The sequence below is a fragment of the Halichoeres trimaculatus genome, unplaced genomic scaffold (genome assembly GCF_033239565.1).
Source record: "Halichoeres trimaculatus isolate MK-OKI-2021-1 unplaced genomic scaffold, fHalTri1.1 fHalTri1_scaffold_13, whole genome shotgun sequence".
NCBI classification, from domain to species: domain Eukaryota; kingdom Metazoa; phylum Chordata; class Actinopteri; order Labriformes; family Labridae; genus Halichoeres; species Halichoeres trimaculatus.
In genome coordinates this window covers 5,176,626-5,199,196 of record NW_027437191.1, presented here as the reverse complement: position 1 = coordinate 5,199,196, position 22,571 = coordinate 5,176,626, and the positions used below count along the sequence as shown (strand labels likewise).

At 40.7% G+C, this 22,571-nt stretch overlaps 1 protein-coding gene and 1 long non-coding RNA gene across 2 annotated transcripts; one reads left to right on the top strand and one right to left on the bottom strand.

Annotated features, from left to right (window-relative positions):
• Positions 1–100: 100 nt before the first annotated feature.
• On the top strand, positions 101–9,213 carry LOC141802432 (uncharacterized). Its single transcript, XM_074685993.1, has 2 exons — positions 101–421; positions 5,590–9,213. Exons 1-2 carry the CDS (start codon positions 319–321, stop codon positions 7,701–7,703), a joined length of 2,217 nt encoding a protein of 738 aa, XP_074542094.1. The 5' UTR covers positions 101–318; the 3' UTR covers positions 7,704–9,213.
• A 3,529-nt stretch (positions 9,214–12,742) lies between these two features.
• LOC141802445 (uncharacterized) lies at positions 12,743–15,913 on the bottom strand. The gene is made up of 3 exons (XR_012599482.1): positions 15,546–15,913; positions 13,071–13,202; positions 12,743–12,961 (listed from the first exon to the last, which is right to left on the bottom strand). It is a non-coding gene; the product is annotated as an uncharacterized LOC141802445 (long non-coding RNA).
• Between the last annotated feature and the right edge of the window lie 6,658 nt (positions 15,914–22,571).

The following is a 22,571-nucleotide window of genomic DNA, read 5'->3' as shown; positions in this document are numbered from 1 at the left end:
GTACTGAGTCACTAAATGAGTCATTTGGGGCGAAGAATCATGGTTCTCGAGTCAGTATAGTGATTCTCGGGTATTGAACGATCCGTTTATGATTCGCACAACACTCCTGCTTGATATGCTGACGTCTCTTCCTTCTGATGCTGGAGGAGTGGAGCCTCAGTGGTTGAGAGCAAATGTCTGCAACTGTCTTGAGAAAACCCCCTCAGAGAAAGCCTTCAACGTTTGGTTTTACTCTTTTTTGACTCTTGGATGTGAGGAGATTTCAGGATCTTGAAGGTTTCTGTGAGCGGCGGCTGCTCGCTGCGGTCGTCCAGAGACATGGACGAACAAAGAACACCGTCTGGATACGAAGAGGAGCTCAAGCATCAGAGAGAACTGCTGGATGAGATTCCATTACCTGAGATCAAACTGCACAGTGAAGGTTGGTTTATGAAATATGTGTGATAATGTTTCGGGGAATCGAGCCAGAACTTAAGGTTTACAGGCGTAACCTATGACCCAATACAATCAACGCATGCGAAAATCAGTATAAAATCCCCCAAATGCATCCGCAGTGCAATAAATCACGATCAAGACCAGAACGGGCTGAATATCCTCCATGCTAACATGCTAACTGCAGTGCTTTACATTAAGATGGCAGCTGTGTCCCAATTCAGGGGCTGCAGCCTACGGAGGCTGTAGCCTTCGGAGGACCCGGCCTTTGTAGCCTGTGTAGACAGCAAAGGCCGAACTGAATTGAGACAGTCTGGTCTACAAAGCATTTCCTGTTTGCCACCCTCGACGTCACACAGTGCCGCCCTTACCTGTCAGGCTTACATTACTTTTAAACACATGTAAACCAAAACCTCACATTTAAACAGGATGATTTTTACTATCTTTTTATTTCTTTGCGTTACTATTATTATTATTATTATTATTATTATTATTATTATTATTATTATTATTATTATTATCCCTACTGATGTAGTATAGAACCACCATTTACATGACAGTAAGGCAACAACGTACATTTTCAACATTTGATCAAGTGCTGGGGGGATGATGATTAAAAGAGGTATAAAATACAAGCTGCTGAAATGATTTCATGTCTTTTTTGAATTCCCTGTAAAAAAAATAAAAATAAAATAAAAACAAAACAAGTACGTTTTTTTCCCAAGAGAATTTACATTTATGAACAAATTTTTATATAATAATGAGAAGATTTCCAAAGAACTATTTTTCCTCAGTATATTACTTGAAAAGAGCCCAAACAACACATTTTTACACAGAAAAACAAAATATTCTTTCACGCTTTAGAAACACAATCACATTCTGTTGCCAGAAATCCTTCATATCTGGATAAAACAGGATTCTTTTTGGAGTTCGGCCGTGTCCATCATGTTCGGCATTCATGCGCAATGAATCTTGGGATATGTGAGGCCATGAAGGATTCACCGAACCTGTCCTTCGCGGCCCCCGAAATGGAGGACGGATTCGTCGGCCGCATTTGGAGGAGCCTCTGTATTGGGACAGCCTCCGACGCACCGCTGTAACGTAATTGGTCTTCAAATCCAGCCTCCGTAGGCTGCAGCCCCTGAATTGGGACACAGCTGGCGACTTGTCTTTTCCTCCTATTGTGACATTTTTGCTGAATCGCCCTCGACGTCCTGTTACTGCCTTCTTCTGGTGTGGCGGTGTAGGGCTTTTGAGCAGGACCTGGGACTTTATTTGGCTTCTCCATCTCCATGATGCCCATCTGTTACTGTCACAGATGTTATGTCCAAAATAGGCATGCAAATATTATAGGTTTTTGATTATAGATTATTGTCTGAGAAAAAAATCACAAATTCCAGGATTATTATGCATTACTTCAGAAGTTGACATTAAGGTAAATTTGCTCGGAGGCAAATCAGTTTTACTGGCTTCAACTCTTAAACCACTGGCCCAGGAACAGTAGCTTAGGTTGGAAAAATATGTATAATATGAATAATTTTAATGTTTAACCTACTGTTGCTTTTTAACTTTGCTGTGCTCATATGATGTAGATAGGCCTAAGTAATGTAAATTGATCTCCCAATGCCAATAATGAACAGATCTCCTGATTAATCTACATACCAGAGGAGAGCACATATTTATTCCTATAAACTACTGTCAGATGAGATTTATTTTTGTCTCATTTTTTCCAAGTGTCACCCAATAGTCCTTATTTACTGTATTTTCCGCACTATAAGGCACGCCTTAAAGCCTTCAATTTTTTCAAAAGCCAACAGTGCGCCTTATAATCCGATGCGCCTTATATATGGATCAATATTGATCAATCATGGCTACCATAGTAGTTGACGAAGTAATAGCGGTAAGAACTGGTAAAGAGGAATTACTGTAAGTGCTAACATTAGCTCACAGGCTGGCCCAGGCTTCTTTTCTTGTTTATTGTTAAAGGAACACAGCACCCCCCAAAGGTCTGGCATTTGAACTGATCTCTGAAAACGGCTTTTGTTGATGACAGGAACTGCTTCGTTTTTACAGCGCGCTTTTTTTGAAAACGGCACAGAAAATAGAAAAATGTGACGGTCCGTGTGGATGTAGTCTGTGTTTGACTGACTTATCCAACTGTTTTGTTGACATTCCCTTTAGCGCGGCTCCATCTAGTGGATGCATAACGCAACCCCAGCCACTACTATGGCTTTTATTCTATGCGCTTTATAATGCGCTGCACCCTATATATCGAAACAGTTTCCAAATAGGCCATTCATTGAAGGTGCGCCTTATACTTGGAAGCGCCTTAAAGTGCGGAAAATACGGTAATTCTAATTTTATTTTTATCATTCAGTTTTTTTAATCAAGTTCAAAAGACTTGTACTTCATAAACTGCACTGCCTCTTTAAGGTTGCTTAGGGTGATGTGGTTTTGACAGTGATGTAAAGTATGTACTGAGTGAGTGCAGCTTAAACCAAAGTCAAATTCCTTGTATTCTGGAAATACTTGGTGAATAAAGCTGATTCGGATTCTGATTGTGATTCTTCTGATAAAGGTGTCACGTTAGTTTGATGTTCTTTTTTCCCTCGATAGTTGTGACTAAAGGCGTCAGGGCGTACTGCAGAAGTTGTCCTGAGCTTTTTCTTCCACACAGCCCTCAAGTATGGCTGTATTAAGTTTGTAGTTAATGCTGTTAAGCTTTAACGGTTAAAAGGAGATAGTCACAGCGTTACACTACCGTATCTTTTCAGTAGGTGCTCAACTTAGTATCTGCATATATCTGCAGCTCTGTCATTCTCCTTCCTCTGTTCCGCTGATTTTCTTTTGTTGATGTTCTGAGGGACCATCTCCAGCTTTTTACTGGAAACTGGAAGTTTAAAAAAACATTTTACTAGTAAAATGAATGAGACAAAGCCGGCTTCGCAATCCATGTTGAGTTGTTTAATCTGTTGTTTTTAGCGCACTGATGGGAACGACACACAAATAACATCCTGTCATGTAAATTAGATAAATAAAACAAGGGTATTTAGTCTGTTTGATAAACAAAAAGGTAAAGACCTGATTTATGAGAGAGGTACCTCTACATTACTTCTGCTGTGATCATGCGCTATATGGAAAAAAAATTAATCAACTTTGTGCTGGTTAAAGACCAGGCGTGCTGATTCATTCTGGATCATCTGCAGTGGTTTAAATGTACATGCAGGGAGGCCTGCTAGAAGAGAGTTGCAGTAGTTGATGTGTGAAATTACACACACTTATTCCTGAACCTGTGTGGCCTGTTGTGTCAGGTAAGGTTTGATGCTCCTGGTGTATATTGGCATAACAAGGTTAATGTCCCGATCCCTAGTACGGGATTGGGCCGATTTTAGCATTTTTTAAAGTATCAGTGATCAGGAATTCTAGCCGATCCTCTCAACCAATCATTCACGTTAGCCATCATATAGGCAAATTTGCTGCTGAACGCCAACGCGTCAGTAAATCTGAGCGCTATAAGTGTGCCCAACCTCATACAGTTGATGAGAGAACGATAAAATAAGGTTTGGTACGGTGACGTAGAGCAGCAGCCACACTTAGCTTTTTACAGAACACTAGCACAACCAGATATGTTACAGCAATAACATCTGCTTTACAGCACCCTACAGGACTAGAACGATTCCTTGCCATGGATAGTTCAGGTCAGTCGAAGTTAAAAAACAGTTTGTAGCAAAATAAATATTTCCATGACAGAGGAAAAAACATGAGATAATCCTGTTGGTGTCTACTATGTACGTTCAAAGTCTCACAGTCTCCGCAGAGTTGCGTTCAGGGCAGCCTCTGGTTTTAGAGTGCTGTATTACTTGCATAGTTGTCCACCATTCAGGGTTTGCCCAAAGCCGTAAGAAGCGACTAACTAAATTTAGCAAGCAAACCAGTCATTCCCTGCGAATGTTCTGAGAAGACATGAAATTCAAAGCAATGTTGATAATTTTCTTTCGAGAGTGTGACATTTATGCTAGTGTTTTAATTGTACAAATTGCTTGTAATTGCCAGTCATTTAAAAATAAGTGGTATTTTGATCCCTCCGACAGGTTTGGGATCCAGAGGGTTTTAACTTCAAAACTACCTGGACTAGGGATGGGTACCTTTCACATTTGAAACAAAACGGTACCGATGCCCGGTACCTGGCAATCGGTACTGGTACTCAACGGTACCACTTTTTGGTGCTTTTTAGAGTTTATGTGGTAAAAAAATATCAATTTGTTTATCAATAAAATATATATGTTTTTTCAATTTAACATGCTAATTCTTCTATATTTAACCTTGCAATGCTGTGTTCATGTCCGGCATGGAAAGTCATCTACTCTTCCACTCCCTTACAGTCACAAAGATGCATTCAGGTACCTAAACATGGTACCTTTTGATTTTAACACAAATTGGTACCCGGTACTTTTGACAGAATTTGGTCAGTACCTATAAAAGTACCTAATTCGGTACCCATCCCTAACCTGGACTAAGTTAAATAGACTTAATAAGCTTTAACTATTATTTTTTTCTATTCAGTATTGTTAACACAGAAAAACTGTGCTGCTTCACTTTCTCACTTTAGCAAAGTTTATCTCCAAACCCAAAAATCGGATTGGGACTCGGTATCGGCCGATACTTAATATTAGATAATTGGGATCGGTGGGAAAAAATGCTGATCGGGACATCCCTATTATACACATTTATTTTTCAAATCTAAAGTAATGTTCCTGAGCCAGTGGTTAATGAGTTGGGGCCAGTAACATGTACCTTCATGCCAACCCCTGAATTAATGACTAATAGTCCTGTTAATCGTGAAATCATTATTATTCCTAAGACAATAATCGTACAGTCAAAATCTATAATCGTTTCATCCCTAGGTGTCAGTCTGTCATGGATAAAAATGAATTTTAATCCATTTACGACATTAACACAATTATTCACTGTCCATATTATGGTATAGGTGGGGTTAATATTAAAGTGTTAGACTTCAGTGAGAGAGTTTTCTGTAACTTTGAAATATGTGAATCAATATCTTTGGTAAACTGATGTTTTTAAACAGGTGAACACCTTCACCTTCCATCAGGAAGACGATCTAATTTCTCACTAATATTTGTTCACTGTGTCCTGCAGATATTCAGCTAGTAATTGTGAAGAAAGAGGAGCTTCCCCCTGAGCAGCAGGAGACGAGCCCCTATCCAGACCAGGAGAATAATGAGTCCCCGCTCATTAAAGAGGAACAGGAGGAAGTGTGGATCAGTCAGAGCAGAGAGCAGCTTCAAGAACTGGAGGAGGCTGATACCAAGGTCCCGTTTCCTTCAGTCTATATGAAGAGTGAAGATGATGAAGAGAAACCTCAGTCCTCACTGCTTCATCAGAGACTTACTGACTATATGGAAACAGCAGCTGGTGGAGAGGACTGTGGAAGACCAGAACCAGAGAGGAGCTCAGATCCAGAAATAAATTTACAACCAGAGATTGAGGTTAAGATTGAAGCCTCCTCAGATTCTGGATCGGAGACTGAAGATGAGGCAGGCGACTGGAAGGATACTAGAGACTGTCTTAAAAGATTAAAATCTGCCACAAACAAAAAAACAGAGACTGTAAAATCACAGAATTGTCCAGATCCTGGTAAAACCAATCATGTGGTTTCTGTAACAAAAAATAGACATTTCAACTGCTCAGAATGTGGAAAAGGATTTACACTGAGAGCAAATCTGGGCAGACACATGTTGCTCCACAACAAAGAAAACCCTTTCAGCTGCTCTGAATGTGGAAAATGTTTTAACCAAAAATCAATTCTGACAACACATATGTTTGTTCACAGCAAAGAAAAACCATACAGTTGCCGTGAATGTGGAAAAGGATTTAATTCTAAAGGCAATCTGACAAGGCACATGTTTGTTCACTCAAAAGAAAAACCTTACAGCTGCTCTGAATGTGGTAAGAGGTTTCACCATAAAGGAAGTCTAATAAGACATATGTTGCTTCACAGCATAGAAAAACCATACAATTGCCCTGACTGTGGTAAAGGATATAGTTCCAAAGAAAATCTTACTCAACACATGTATGTTCACTCAAATGAAAAACCTTACAGCTGCTTGGAATGCGGAAAAGGTTTTAACATCAAAGGAAATATGACAAGACATATGGCCATTCACCGCAAAGAAAAACCATACAGCTGCCCTGAATGTGGTAAAAGATCAAGTTCAAAAGAAAATCTGACTGCACATTTGGTTTTTCATGCCAGTGGAAATCTGTGCAATTGCCTGAAATGTGGTAAAAGTTTTAAATCTAAATCAAATCTAGAAAGACACATGATTGTCCATTTAAGAAAAAGACCCTTCATCTGCTCTGAATGTGGGAAAGGGTTTAACCAAAAAGCACATCTGGTTGTGCATATGTTTGTGCACAACAAAGAAAAACCTTTCACTTGCTCAGAATGTGGGAAAGGATTTAAGCACAAAATACTTCTTTCAAAACACATGATAGTTCACTCAAATGAAAAACCTTTCAGCTGCTCTAAGTGTGAGAAAGTATTTAAGCACAGAATTAGTCTTATTAAACATGTTTGTTTACTTCAGAGAAAACCATTCAGTTGCTCCGAGTGTGGTAAAAGATATAATTCTGATGAAAATCTGACAAGACACATGGTAGTTCACACCAAAGAAAAACCTTTCAGCTGCTCTGACTGTGGGAAAAAATTCCGTTCTAAATCAAATCTGACAAGACATATAGCTATTCACACCAAAGAAAAAACCTTCATCTGCTCTGACTGTGGGAAAGGATTTAACCAAAAAGCACATCTGGTTGTACATATGGTTGTGCACAACAAAGAAAAACCTTTCACATGCTCAGAATGTGGGAAAGGATTTAAGCACAAAAGATTTCTTTCAAAACATATGATAGTTCACGCAAAGGAAAAACCCTTCAGTTGCCCCAAATGTGGGAAAGGATTCAGGCACAAAATGAGTCTGATTAAACATGTGTGTTTACTCCAAAGAAAACCATTCAGTTGCTCTGAATGTGATTCAAGATATAATTCTGAAGAAAATCTGACAAGGCACATGATAGTTCACTCAAAAGAAAAGTTGTTCAGCTGCTTTGAGTGTGAGAAAAGATTTAACATCAAAAGTAGTCTGACAAGACACAAAGCTGTTCACACCAAAGAAAAAACCTTCAGCTGCTCTGACTGTGGGAAAAGATTTAAGTACAAGACAAGTCTTAACACACATCATTGCTCATAAATGACCAATTACTCAGCTGCTCTGGCTGCGGTGTAAGTGTTCCCTTTAAACCAACCTCGGAGCTTCCTACGGCAACCCAAGTTGGGGGAATCTCTTTATGTTCAGTTATTATGTATGTGTTTTTGAAAGTCATTGAAAGTTTGTGTGAAGTGTATAAAATATTCAAATAAATGTAAATAGGAGTGTTTTCATTTATAAGGCAGATCAGTGTTCCATTGCAAAGGCTGTTTTAAGGGTTAGGTTTGTAGAGTCCTGTCTAACATTAGAAAAGAGTTCTCTTTTGCTGTGAATGTGGAAGGCACCAACAAAATGTTCATCTACAATGTCTTCTTTCTCTTCTACTCACTCTTTTTTTACTACTTCTTCAACAAATTTCAGCTGATTTAAATCATTCAAACTCTGAAATGTTCAGCTCATTCAGGACTACTGCTCTATGACTGTTTACATCTGTTTCGCAAATACTTTCCAAGATATGATACTTCTATACTTTTTACATGATTCTGGTCCAATTGAAATAATTGGCAGAATCTTCACAATTTGCACATTTCAAGACAATTCAGTCTCGTTTAAACCCTTCTCAATCATTCATACATACTTAATTTAACCTTCAAAACAGTCTGTCTGCAATTGCTTATAAAGTGCATTGTCTGGTTAATATAATTCATGATTACAATATCTTTAACTTAGCTCACCTTGTCACACTCATTATGCAAATATTGCTCTATTTTTCTATTCACCCTACTTTTGGTGTTATTGCTCATTTTGTTAAAATTGTTAAATCTTGCGGTCATTTGTATATGTGATGTTTGAGGGTGCCTTTGTTGTTTCTCTGCTGCGAGTGTGAAGAGTGGGGATTGGCTACCAGAGCGAACAGGGATTGGGCCCCAGGTTCTAGAACAGGGATTGTTCTAATGGGAGATTGCTGCACTCCAATTGGAAGAGCGGCTGTATGTCAGCTATGTAAGAGGTACTAGTAAGTAATTAAAAAAAAAATATATATATATATATATATATATATATATAGTGCTACAGCCTCACAGCAAGAAGGTCACAAGTCGCTTAAGCCTAGCTGGAACAGTGGGCCTTTCTGTGTGGCATTTGCATGTTCCCCCTGTGCATCTGGGCTCTCTGGCTTCCTCCAGTCCAAAAACCTGCTCACCAGGTAGATTGGTTACAGTAAAATGTCTGTACGTGTGATCTAAACTGGCTTTAGCCACCTTTGACCCTGCATCCTAGATGGCTATTGAGACGATGCACTTTAGAGGTCTGTAGAGGTTTGGGCCTGCAAACTGTCCACCAGATTGTCTTGACATCACTGTGAAAGACTGATGGAGAGCAGCCAAGGCACATGAAGGCTTTGAGCAAAAATCAGGATTATCCCAGCAAATGCTGATTTCTGAATTGCCTAAGTCAAAATATGAGTGTTTTATTGTTTGAAAATGAATATGAACTTTTTTTTCATTATTTGAGTTCTGAAAATTTAGCAATTTTCTGTAAATAAATGCTTTGAATGACATTATTATTATTTATTTTATTTATTTGTTTATTTTTATTTATTTATTTATTTTATTTATTCATTTCTTTTTCTTTTTTTTTGGGGGGGGGGGGGGGGGGGTAGAAATGTTGTCTGTAATTTATAAAAAGTTCATGCTCAAATGAGTACCAATAAATTGTAAAATCTAGGAAAAAGGTCAACTTGCAGTGCTCTTACTTTTTTCCTCCAGAGATGTATATGGTTAATAATTTAATTATACAATAATATAGGTAGTCTCTAAAAAAACCAAAGCCTCAGATGAGTTTATAAAAAAGAAGTTTCTGTTTACAGGCAGTTTTTCTTCTTGTACCACTTTTCCTTAGTTCTGTACCTCACTTTCTGTCACTCTCCAGTTCTCCTACAGTTATTTTAATTCAATACCAAACTTTGATGAAAATAACTTTGTTTTCTAGTCAAAACCAACCCTCTGAAAGCTTTGCAGCCCTCTTTATGTTGCCCTCCTTGCTCAGTCTCTTTCTCAAAAGTTGTTCTTGCACCTTAAAGGCAGGGTTGGCAGTCCTGAGAAACTAGCATGAATTTGAATGCAGCATCTTGTCAGGACTCTCCCTAGCCCTTCCTTCCCCTCCTCTTGGAGCTCCTCCAAAGCAACGCCCTCACATGCGCAAGCGCCGCTAATTCACTACTATGATTGTGAATGACTGAAAGACAGACTCGGCACATCATCCTCATAAGTCTCATTTAGAGGTGAAGAAACACCAAAATGTTGAAACGTAAATATAAAAAACAAATAAACAAACGTGACTTTTTTTTGGTACTCGCTTTGCTTGTCAGAGCCCCTGTGGTGAGAGTTTATTAGACCCCGTTTACATGACGGCGAAAACGGTCAATTCCGCAAACATTTCGTTGTGTTTTGGCCTTCCGTTTAGATGAGACCACATTGCGTTTTCAGTGAAAACGCAAACTTTTGAAAACGCTCCCCAGGGTGGAAAGATTTGAATCCGCTCCTCCATCCAGCCTCGTGTAAACACAGAGCAGAGCGTTTCAGGGTGAAACGCTGACATCACCGCATGCGCACTCGCAGTTTCAGGTGAAGGCTTCCAGTTGAGCCATTCCGGGCCAGTAGGTGGCGGTAATGCGCGTCATGGTTGGATTGCCAACCGTCTCACACAACAAAACGGCAGAAAAAGAAAGAACAACCACAACAATGATGGCGGATTTCCGAGCAACATACATGCTGCTTACTGTCCACATCGCCAACTACTGGCCTGGCATGGCCACTACATCGTTGTTGCTTGTCCTCCTGGAGTCGTATGAACGCGGATCGTTTTCACGCCGTCCTCATGTAAACGCGGGTGGCTTTTGGAAACACAAAGGAAGAATCTTTGCGGGAGTCTCCGTGTAAACGGGGCCTTAGACTCTAATCCAGACTACAGCCCAGAGCCAAGTACCTCATCGGGTCAGAGGGGACAGGCCCGAGGTCGAGCGAGAGGGGCAGTAGTTAGAGGCAGGGGAACAGAAAAAGAAAAGAAAGCCTCTGTCTTTCTTTACTTGCTAAGTTTAGCCTGAGGAGCGGTTACTAGTAATCGGGGTATGGGTAGTTTCTCTACCATTCTTCTGCTGAGTACGAACCTGTACAGTGTAAACTCAAGAACACGCATTAAGTCAGGGGCAGTGCGCGCCGGTGAAACGTACGTGCAGGAGGAGGGCAAAACGTCAGGACGGGATTTGATTGGTTTAACAGATTGAATCCTAATCAATGTGATTGGCTGATGTTTTCCTGGGTTTTTCTCCTGCTGTAGATATTATTCGCTCTCATTTAAGAACACATCATGTATTGCTGCCACCAGAACATATAGATCATTTTAACCAGTATAACAAAAAGTGTATCTAAATCAAACTGCCAAGTATACCTTTAATGTAAGGTAGTACTTGAAAAACCTAAAACCACTTTGTGGCTTCTGCGGAAGTGGAGCAGCTGGTGGTCCAGTGCAAGAACAACAGCCTGATCCTGAATATGGACAAGACCAAAGAGATCATAGTTTAACTTCAGGAAGCCATGCCTCACTTCTCATATACAACACAACTATGGAGGGTGCACGTCACAGTTGATCTCACTTGGTTTCACACACTGCATCAATGACCAAAATGGCACCAAAGCAGATGTACTGCATGCATAGTACATATTCAACTGCACTACTGCTGCTACTACTATGCACCTTACCACTTGTGCTTTTTTTATTATTTGCATCTTGACACTGTTTTTGCACTGTATCTTTATACCAAAAATTGTGGCTAAAAAATTAGTTCTGTATACACCTGCTGCAATCAGGGTGACAATTAAGTCTGTCCAAGTCACCACTGCAAGGGTACGCTAAACTGCCTTATGAAAGAAGACGTTATGTTTCATGTTAATTTCAAGATAATGATGGTCAATGCAGCAGAGACTTTCAATAACTGTCAGGCAGCCAAAAATAGGGAGGTACGGAGTGTAATGTCCGAAGATCATGCGTCCTAAAACAGCATCTGAAAAATCCAATCTGTAATAGAAAAAGCTTATCGTGGTCCGCAAAGCAGCTATTTGCAAGAGACTGATATGAGAGTGTGTGAGTTTATCAAGTAACGTAACGAAGCCATGCCCATCAACAGAGGTGTCATCAGAATTGCATTCAAAACACAGATCTTAGTGATTGGATTCAAAGTCAAAATGAAAGCAGTCTCTGAAAGTTATTTCAATGATTTTCTCAGAATTTCAATAAAAAATATTTGCTTTGAATAAAATAATTTTTGGATATCAGAGTCTTTTTCTGAAGATTTATCTTGAAAAGATGGGGGTCATCTTAGAATCGAGGTTCTCCTATATTTCAATATGATGTATTAACCAAGAATTCTGTTACCTGAATTGGAAACCCTCTGGACTGGATACACTGAACACACCTATCTAAACTGGGTTTAAATTTGATAGACTAGGCAGGTTAATAAAACCTTGAAGTGAGCACGATGAGGAAATGAGGTGCTTTATGTCTAACTCTATTTGTCTTTTATGGTTTTAAATGTTTGTCTATTTCAGTTTGTTTTCTGTTATGGTCTTGTCTTGTTTGTGTCTGTGTTCATCGCTTTTGTTATATTTTTTGAAAATTTCAATAAAATTGTTGTAACAAAAAAAAAAAAGCATGCTCACCTAGCATGCTGGTGATCTTTTTGTTCTTAATTTTGTCCCACGTTGTTTTGAACTACAGTTTATTTTCTTTCCGATTGCACATTTACGTTTTTTTTGTTTTGTTTTGTTTTAGACAATATGAAACTGGAGATTGACAGTACTGTAAACAGTTTCTAACTTTTAAATTTGATGTGTGCTTTTGAAGTGTAGTTGTAGTTGTAGTCTACATTTACTTTCTTGTACTTAATGTATAAGTAGGGTACAAGTGTTTTGTTTCGTTATTCTTGCTGGAAAAGAAATAAAGTAACAATCATATAAAAAGTGTTGCTTGCTGCTGATCCATAAACACCACACCCATTATCAAACACTGACTGTATTAATCTGGTGTATAAAGCTTTTATTGTTATGGTTAGCAACCAGTAGTTTCAATTGGACCCAAAAGCAGTTTCCAAAGGCTGATAATCAGTTAAAGAGAATTTATTGTGAGTAGGGGGAGGAGGGGTGTAAATCCAGGTCCGAAAGGAGAAGATCCGTGGATGGGTGCTGGTGTGAATCCAGAGAGAGTATGGCAGAAATTGGGCAGTTGCGCAGGGGCATGTGAAGGCACTGAGGAAAAAGGAAGAAAAAAAAGAGTAAACAAGGCAGGTAAGGCAAATCCAGGTAGATACAATTCTGCAGAAACTCAAAAAAACTCTGAAGAGAGTCAACCATATACCACTTGAAAAGCTGGAATACTCTGGCACTGGACAGTCTGTGAGCAGATCTTAAATGCAGGTGCTGATTGCCTGGATGAGAAACAGGTGAGCAGGTGGATGAGGAGCCAGTGCAGAAGTAAACTGCCCAATCTCTGTGAAGAAAAAGAAAAAAAACTTTTATATTTCCCCAATAAGATCTGTGATTGATATATTGTGTGTGGTTCTAAAATAACACTCTAAAACAGTGTTACCCAACCCTGTTCCTGGGCCCTGTTCTACGAAGCAGGATTACTGCCTAGCGAGATAGCTTTGAGGATAGGTTCAGGATTTCCTGTTCTAAGACACGGGATCACTCCTCAGCGAGGCGAGTCTCCATGGCAACATGTGCTGAACGGCTAACCTGCTCGGGGGCAGGTTAAGTTCCAGATTGAACTCGCGGACTATAAAAACCCCGCCCACTGACCAATGAGCCCTCACCAAAAAATGGGTTGTCCATTCTTAGAGGATCCTATGGACATCTAAGCCCGACCCACTCTCTTTTTCGGATGACCACCTTAATGAAAGGCACCGGTTTTCCAGGGAGGGGTTGGTCGTACATGACACTTTCTACAGGTAGTTAAAGAGAATGAAGAACTCTCATTGCCGTAATAAGATCCTCAATGCCAACACTTCTGTTCCATGACAATATTTTATCGCCCGTATTAAAAGTGTGACAGGAATTCATGTAGGGCTCATGTGGGCTACATATCACACAAAAAATGTAAACACGATAGGAATGAACAAATGAATAAATTCATGTAAGAAATAAATTAGGTATGTTGCATGTTACAGTAAAAGTGCATGTTGAACAGTGCTATTTCAGGATGATAATGGCACAAAATGTTTTTTTTTTTGCACTACACTTACGCATTTAGACTGTCAGCAATTTTCTGCCAGCACTCCTTCCGTGCTTTAGCAGTGGCGACGGTGTTGCTTTTAACGTTAATTACATGTTTCACCTCATCATACTTCCTCATGATCACCTCCTGCTCCTCCTGTGTGAAGTATGCGGTCCTTCTGTCTCCGGCCTGCTCTGACGCTCCAGACTGCTCCATGTTCATGATTGGTCAGATGCAGCAGGCTCCGCCTTATATGCGGGCACGTGCTCATTGCCAAGCTGGATCCACTTATGAGGTTGATAACCAGCGTCGTCAAACCGTGTACGGTGTAATATGTGATCATTTATGTAGATCAGTTATCTAACAATTATTTAAAAAAAAATAGTGAAATTTTTTTATTTTATTTTACTTTTGTAATTACCAGTTGTTCCCAAAAGCCAAAACAGACTCAGAAGTTCAATGAACCACACATTGTGTGGTTAAGATATAACTGCCTGTGATTATATACCTGACCAGCAGGTGGTTTCTACGGAATGAATATCCTATCTTAAATCAAGAGCATTTTAAATTGGTTTGAGAGCAGTGTTATATTGATTTCACGCTCAGATTTTGTGATATTGTCTCCCAAAACTCTGCTCTTGCGCTCAAATTTGCTCTATGCGTGCTCAAACCGTCTCCTCGTGCTCAGTTATAATGCTGCGCATGCTCAAACTGTGTCCTTGCGCTTGGATATAATGCTGCTCAGTGTCATCATCAGCATTGGCTAATCAAGGTAAGGAAGCTTATTGACTGTCATACAGGTGTAGTATTGTTCAGACATAATGCTAGGTATATGATCAAATATTCAGTGCACAGCCCAATATAGTTTTCATTAAAATGAATTCAAAACAACTTGCCTGATTTTCTTGACTCTGTTGGTCCATTTTTTGTGAGAGCTGTTGTCTCGCTAGCTTCATGATGGTGACACTGTTTTCTCCACCAGCACACCGCAAAGAGCACTGTGTCATGCAGCTATACATTTCAGTTAAAAACACGGGTGCTCGTGTATTTATTGAATGATATTTGATTTAAACACTGGACAAAAAAAATAAAGAAATCACATTTATTACTGCCCTGGAGGTCAGGGGCTGATAAACCAGGTTGAAAGAGTGCCCGCCCGTATGTGACGCTCCGTGAACAACAGCAAACACATCCATAAACAAACAGGGATAATCTGATTGGTCAATACTAGTCAGCCTCCTATTGGTTGATCCACAAAAAATTTCGAGTGCACACATAGGCTGTTTCCCAAAGCCCAGGTACCTTGCCTTACCTTGCCTTGGAAGGCAGTGGCTCCGAAGCCACTTCCTTCCAATCCAAGGCAAGTGTCCTGCCTCTGCTCAAAAGGAGATGCTAATGGAACAGCCTACAAAGGCATATTTTGAGAGGAGCTCAGACGGCTTCAAATATTGTCATAGCTTGCCACTTTTCTACACTTTCTGCTTTTTACTTGTCACATCATTGACACTCTGCAGGTGCAGCTTCTCAGTAATTATAGTTACGTGAGTGACACACAAAAGAGTTAAGTGGTGGACATGGTATAAGTTGTTATTTTCAGAGGTATATTTTGTTACTTACATTTAATTTGTTTTACCACGCGCCTCCGCTGGTGCGTCTTTTCCTTCCATTTTTTTTTCCTTTTTTGTAGATTCACGCGTTGCATGTTGGGTATTTATAGCCATGGCAAGGCAGCGAAGGATACACCTGTGTATCCTTGGTCAATTAGCCACATGCTAACCAAACGGAGGACATATGCCTCCGGAGGACATGGACATTGGAACAGCACTTGGGCAGCGACTGATGATGTGGATGCCTGCCCACGCCCACCCCACGCCCACATCAGACCAAGGCAAGGCAAGGTACCTTGGCTTTGGGAAACAGCCAGAGATCTGTGAGCACAAATTCCCTCAGCGCGAGAGGAAGAACCGGAGTGTGAGCGCAGGAAATCTGCGCGAGCAGCATTATATCCGAGCGCAAGGACACAGTTTGAGCACGCGCAGCATTATAACCGAGCACGAGGACACAGTTGAGCATGCGCAGCATAACTGAGCACGAGGAGACAGTTTGAGCACGCATAGAGCAAATTTGAGCGCAAGAGCATAGTTTTGAGAGACAATATCACAAAATCTGAGCGTGAAATCAATATAACACTGCTCTCAAACCAATTTAAAATGCTCTTTTTTTGATTTAAGATAGGATATTCATTCCATAGGTTTCGTGTGCAAATGAAGCTTCGAGAGATGAACCCTTTCTTGAACCACTTGGTTCAAGTGGTTCGATGCCTCATGAGGCTTCATCGCACCATCACTACCAAACAGAGAAACAGGCAGAGGTCATACAAAGCTGAAACAATACAAAAAGGCTGGAATGAAGCAGGCACAAGAACTAACAACGAACTGGCAGCAACAACAGAAACTGACTCGGTAAAATACTGGCAGGTGATTAGCAAATGGGTAACAGGTGTGAGCATGAGAGTGAGCAGGAGGGTGGAGTCTAGGAGGAGCAGACAGCTTCAGCATTGTCCATGAGAGGGAGCAGGAGAATGAGCAGGAGGGTGGGGGCTAAGAGGAGCAGACAGCTACAGCAGTGTCCATGACAACCCTGCTGTAGCTCCAGCACCATGCTTGGAAAAAAGTGGAGGAGCAAAGACAGACTGCGCAATCTGGCAGTAGAAATGGGACTTAAAGGGGAATTTTTTTTTCCACTGTTCCTTTCCCAGTGACACCCACATGGCTTTGATCTCCTGTCATTATAGACTTCTTTGTGCATAAAAAGGTGAAAAGAAGAAAAGGAAGATGGACAGAGATAGTGGAAAAAAGATTACAAACTGCTCATGAGTTACATATTGCAATATAAACACATGGATCAAAGGAGCCTAAAAATGGAAGTACCAGATCTGTTTTTGTTATACCGTGTCTTAATGTAACTGTCAAAAAACGAACATCTGATCATTTATCAGTATATACAGCTGAGATGCTAGCTGTTGCAATGACACCACAGTGGGAAGAGCATAATACATTTAAAAAAGATCATTGTATGTTCAAAGTCATTATCAGCACTTGAATTACTACAGTCCATGTCATCTCACAGTAGACCAGATAATCTATGTGGAATTTATGAAACATCATTCAGATTATACCATCAAGAGACAATGGTCAGATTCATGTGGGTACCAGGAAATAGAGGCATTGAGGGGGATGAAAATGCAGATTTTCCTGCAAAACAAGCACTGAAACACTATAGAATAATGGAAATAACATTTAGGTAATCTGAAGCAAATGCATTAATAAAGAACAGAATCATGAGTTAATGGCAAAAGTGTTGCAATGTAGGTAATAAAGGACAACATCTTTATGAAATCAAGCAAAAAGCAGGTAGAATGGAAATCATAGGAAAATCTACCAGGGAACAAACAGTTATGACCAGATTAAGAATAGGTCACACTGGATTAAATAAAACCATGCATTTAATTGGAAAACATCCAACAGGGAGATGAGACAGATAAGAAAGGTATAATAATCAACAAGAAATTCTTTTAAGAAATCTAAAGAAAAGAGAAATGAGAGTGTTATTTATTCTAGGAAAATATAAAAACAGTGTTTGATTTTTTTTAAGCAAATAGAATTAATAAACAGAATTAAGTTTAAAGTAAATATGCGTTTAATTTCCTAACGGGGAGGGTTGGAGCACAACAGGAAGTGACGTCGGACGCCGGTTTGACTGGATTGTCAGAGAGCGACCGTTGAGTAGAATTCTATCTCGGACTGTTTTGACACTTCAGATATATTCTCACCTCTCTCATCATTGAACTGTACAGAACAAGTTGCATTGATTAGAGGAGGAAAAGGACTGTTCATGGCTACGGCCAGGGGAGGGGAAGGGGGGTTGCAAGTTGGACGCAAGCGTGGCGCTGAGGAAGAACGAGGTGTAACTAGAGAAAAAATGAGGAAGACGGATGAGCTAAAAGTAGTTTTCAAGCTGAAGGATCCAAAGGGGACCGGGGGGTTCAGAGCTGTTAATCCACTAAAAATTGCTGAATCTCTTAGGGGAGCGGGTGAGGTGGAGGCAAGGATCCTCGCGAATGGTCAGCTTATGGTGACATGTAAAAATGCAGATGCACAAAAGAAAGCGGGCACGGTGAAAAGGATAGCGGGGCTAAGTGTGGAAGCATCCTTACTAAACAGAAGTGAGGGGGTCAAAGGAGTGATTTATGGCGTGTGTGCCGACATCACAGAGGCAGAGATGAAAGAGCAGATCAGAGGAGCAAAAGTGAATGAGGTTAAACGTTTCAAAGCACAGGAAGGGGGAAACCAGAATGCTCCTGTGTTGATAACTTTTGAAGGGGATAGTCTGCCGCCCAGAATTTTCTTTGGCTGTCTGTCCTTCCAAGTGAAGAAATATGAGAGACCTCCGCTTAGGTGCTTTAAATGCCAAAGATTTGGCCACGTAGCTGCGTCGTGTCGCGGTACTCAAAGATGTTCTAAATGTGGGGGCGGGCATGATCTGTTAAAATGTGAAGTGACTGAAACAAAATGTTGCAACTGCGGAGGCACTCATATGGCATCCTCCAGGGGATGCCCATACTTTGAAAAGGCAAAGCAGGTCCAGGAGGTGAAAGAGCAGCATAAGATTTCATATGCAGAGGCTGTTAAAAAGGTGGAAGGAAGAAGTGATGAAGTATCCATCTATGTAGGCTCTCATGCCCAGATGACCCAATCAGTGTCCCCAGTTTCCTCTGTCTCTTCTGTGCCATCAGATTCGATTGTGATGAAAAAGGAAAATTTACTGGCGTTCATGGTTGATGTGGTATATGCTACCAGCTACAGGGCTGCCAAAGGCAAAGAACTGAGCTGTTCAGATGTAACAAGGGCAGTGGTTGAGGCAGCAGGGAAGTTTCTGGGAATATCCTATGACCCTGCAGTTCTGCACAGATTTGTGACAGATAGTCAGGTTAAAACACCCAAGCCACGGGAGAGGGAGACTGAGGAATTTGAGGTTGATGAAGGGGAAAACAATGATGATTAAACTATTTTTTATGTTAGTCATCTTGCAATGGAATGCAAGAAGCTTAACCGCAAATGGTCAAGAACTCAAGAAATATGTTGCCGATGGAGAGGATAAGCCAGACCTGATATGTATCCAAGAAACCTGGTTAAAACCTTGTTTAGACTTCGTTGTAAAAGGCTATGTGGGGGTAAGGAAGGATAGGGCAGACTCAACTGGTGGTGGATGTGCTGTGTTTATTAAAACAGGAGTTCAGCACAAAGTAGTGGACACAGATTCCAGCCTTGAATGTGTTTTAATTGAAATATGGAGTTCGGAGGGGAAAATCACGGTTGCTAATTTCTACAATCCTTGTGAGCTAATAATACAGGAAGAGCTAGACAAAATAATGGAAAAAACAAGATCCCCAGTAATCTGGGCAGGGGACTTCAACGCCCATAATCCTTTGTGGGGAAGTGACAAGAGGGACAGAAATGGAGTAATAGTAGAGAACTTTTTAGATAGACATGGGTTAGTAGTCATGAATGATGGAAGGCCCACCAGGATTCAGGAAGAGACAGGTAAATTGACATGTATTGATCTTACTCTTGCATCACCAGAGCTAGCTAGAGTTGGGGAGTGGGAACCCTTAGATGAAAACATTATGGGCAGTGACCATTTTCCTATTTGGAGTAGGTTTGGCAGGAATTTAACAGAGGAAATAGATGACAAACCTAATGTGTTTAATTTTGCTTTTGCACAGTGGGAAAAGTTTGAAGAGGAGACAGCGGCCCTAGTGGGGGAAGTTGAAAGTGAAGGGACAATTGACTCCTTTAATCAGTCCTTTAGCTCAATGGTGCTGAGAGCGTCACTAAACTCAATTCCATTAAGACAGAGTCCCAAAGGCAGAGTAACTGTTCCTTGGTGGAATAAAGACTGTGGTGCAGCCATTAAAAATAGAAACAGGGCTTATAGAAAGCTAAGGAAATACCCTTCTTTAATAAATGCAATAGAATACAAAAGGTTAAGAGCAGCTGCTAGGAGAACTATTAAGGATGCCAAGAGAGGATGTTGTAGGAAGTATTGTGGGCCCTGACACTCCCATTAAGGAAGTATGGTTCAGAGTTCACAGAATGTCAGGAAAATTTAAAAAGTATATAATGCCAGTTCTGAATGATGGAACAAGGGAGGCTGTAAGCAACATAGAGAGAGCTAGTATGCTTGTTAAAGCATTTCAGGCAGTTCACAACTCAGCTATATTAGGAGAAGAAGGGCTGAGGAGGAAAGCTGAAATATTAAGACAAGAAAAATGGAAGCTAAGTTATTGTCATAAAAACATGGACTCCTTCAACCTGTTCTTCTCACTTAAAGAATTGAGGGATGCTATCCAGGCCGGGGCCAACACTGCCCCAGGAAGAGATAGGCTGTGTTATGAGATGTTCAAGCATCTAAATGACACTGTGCTTGAAGAATTATTGATGTTATTTAATATTATATGGGAGGCAGGTAGCTTACCTAAGGAATGGAAGCATGCTGTAATTATTCCAATTCTGAAGCCAGGAAAGAATGCGTCAAAGCCTGATTCATATCGTCCAATAGCGCTGACGTCGGTACTGTGCAAAATAATGGAACGCATTGTAACCAACAGACTTGTGTATTTTTTAGAAACAAGAGGATTTTTTGTTGATTATCAAAATGGATTCAGAATTGGAAGAGGCACAATGGACTCTGTAGCAGTCCTGGACCTTGAGATAAGAAAAGCCATGGTAAACAAGGAAGCTTTAGTTGGAGTGTTTTTAGACATTGAAAAAGCCTATGATTCAATGTGGAAGGAAGGTGTATTAATTAAGCTATACGATGCAGGAGTAAGGGGGAGGATGCTTAACTGGATTAAGGATTTCCTCATTGGAAGAACAATACAGGTTAGAGTGGGGGGAACTTACTCTGAGACTGTTGACATAGAGAATGGCACCCCACAGGGATCAGTTATCAGCCCAGTTCTCTTCAACATCATGATTAATGATATATTTAAAAATGTGGGGCAGGGGTTCGGGAGGTCACTTTTTGCAGATGATGGGGCCATATGGAAAAGAGGCAGGAATATGAAGTTCTTATTCAAGAAAATACAGGAAGGGTTAAAAGCAATAGAGGAATGGGCAAATAAGTGGAGTTTTAAAATATCTGTAACTAAAAGCAATTTCATGGTGTTTGGTTTTAAAAAGAAAGTCCCTCAAACACAATTAAAACTGTATGGGGCCCCCTTAGAACGGGTTAAAGAATTCAAGTTCCTGGGAATGTGGCTAGATGAAAGACTCACCTGGAAAATCCACATAGGAAAGATCCAGAGTAAATGTGAAAAGGTGATAAACATCCTTCGGTGTCTGGCTGGTAGTGAATGGGGAGCAGAGAGGGGCACTATGCTCATGATATACCAGGCAATGATCAGGTCAGCAATAGACTATGGGAGTTTTGTTTATGGGTCTGCTGCAAAATCCACTTTGGATAAACTAGATGTCGTCCAAGCGAGGGCTTTAAGAACATGTTGTGGGGCTTTTTGTACAACGCCTATTCCTGCTCTGCTAGTTGAAATGGGAGAGTGGCCACTTAGAATTAGGCGCAGCAAACTAGGATTGCATTATTGGGCGAAACTAAATGGTAGTAGCCTGAGTCTCTCAGCCAAGTGCCTAATAAATGAAAATAGGGAGTTTTCTGGTGGGTGGAACAAAGGAAACTTCCTATCTGGAGTTGGAAAATTGGCTGAGAAAGTGGGACTAGACAAAGACAAAGGCCTGATATATGCATTCTGGTCAGTTGTGCCAATGTGGCTGCTCCCAGAGCCTATAGTGGACTTAACACTGTTAGACTGGAAGCAGAAGGAAGGCATCACTAGCCTGCAGGTTGAAAGCTACCTAAACACTACATGGGGGGCGCATTTGCAGATCTTCACAGATGGCTCTAAGGACCCAGACAGTCAAAGAACTGGGTGTGGAATATTTGTGGCGGGCCCTCAAGTCTATCAAGGTTTTCGTGTAACAAATGGGACATCTGTGTTTGCCTCTGAAATCATGGCAATAATTTGGTCACTGTGGTGGGTTGAGCAAGTCAAGCCAGACAGAGTCGTAATTTGCTCTGATTCAGCTGCTGCCTTGATGGCCTTGAGGAGCAGAACATCACAAGCCAGGGCTGACCTCATAAATGAAGTTTTGATAAGCCTGCTCAGGGTAGAAAAAGGGGGGTGTGATGTAGCGTTCCTATGGGTCCCAGCACATTCAGGTGTAGAGGGGAATGAAGTGGCTGATAAGCTCGCAAAGAACTCGCTCCGGAGAGAAAATGTAAATGTTAAAATGCCTTTAGGCAAACCGGAGTTTTATAGTGTCATAAAGGAGGGGCTCGAAAAACAGTGGCAGGAAGAATGGAGTAATGAAGTGAGAGGGAGGCTGTATTACTTAGCACAACCATCTGTCAAAAAAAAGAGTGTGTATATGGGAAATGACAGGAGAGACACGGTCAAACTGACCCGACTGAGATTTGGACACTGTGGGCTGGCCAGCTGCCTAGAAATAGTTGGGAAACATCCAGATGGGCTATGCGAGTGTGGAACAGAAGAGACTGTGGTGCATG

Excerpts from the sequence above, each read along its gene's own strand:
- LOC141802432 (XM_074685993.1), top strand. The coding sequence starts at position 319 with ATGGACGAACAAAGAACACCGTCTGGATACGAAGAGGAGCTCAAGCAT. Across the intron at positions 422-5,589 it reads GATCAAACTGCACAGTGAAG|ATATTCAGCTAGTAATTGTG; the intron begins GTTGGTTTATGA and ends TGTGTCCTGCAG.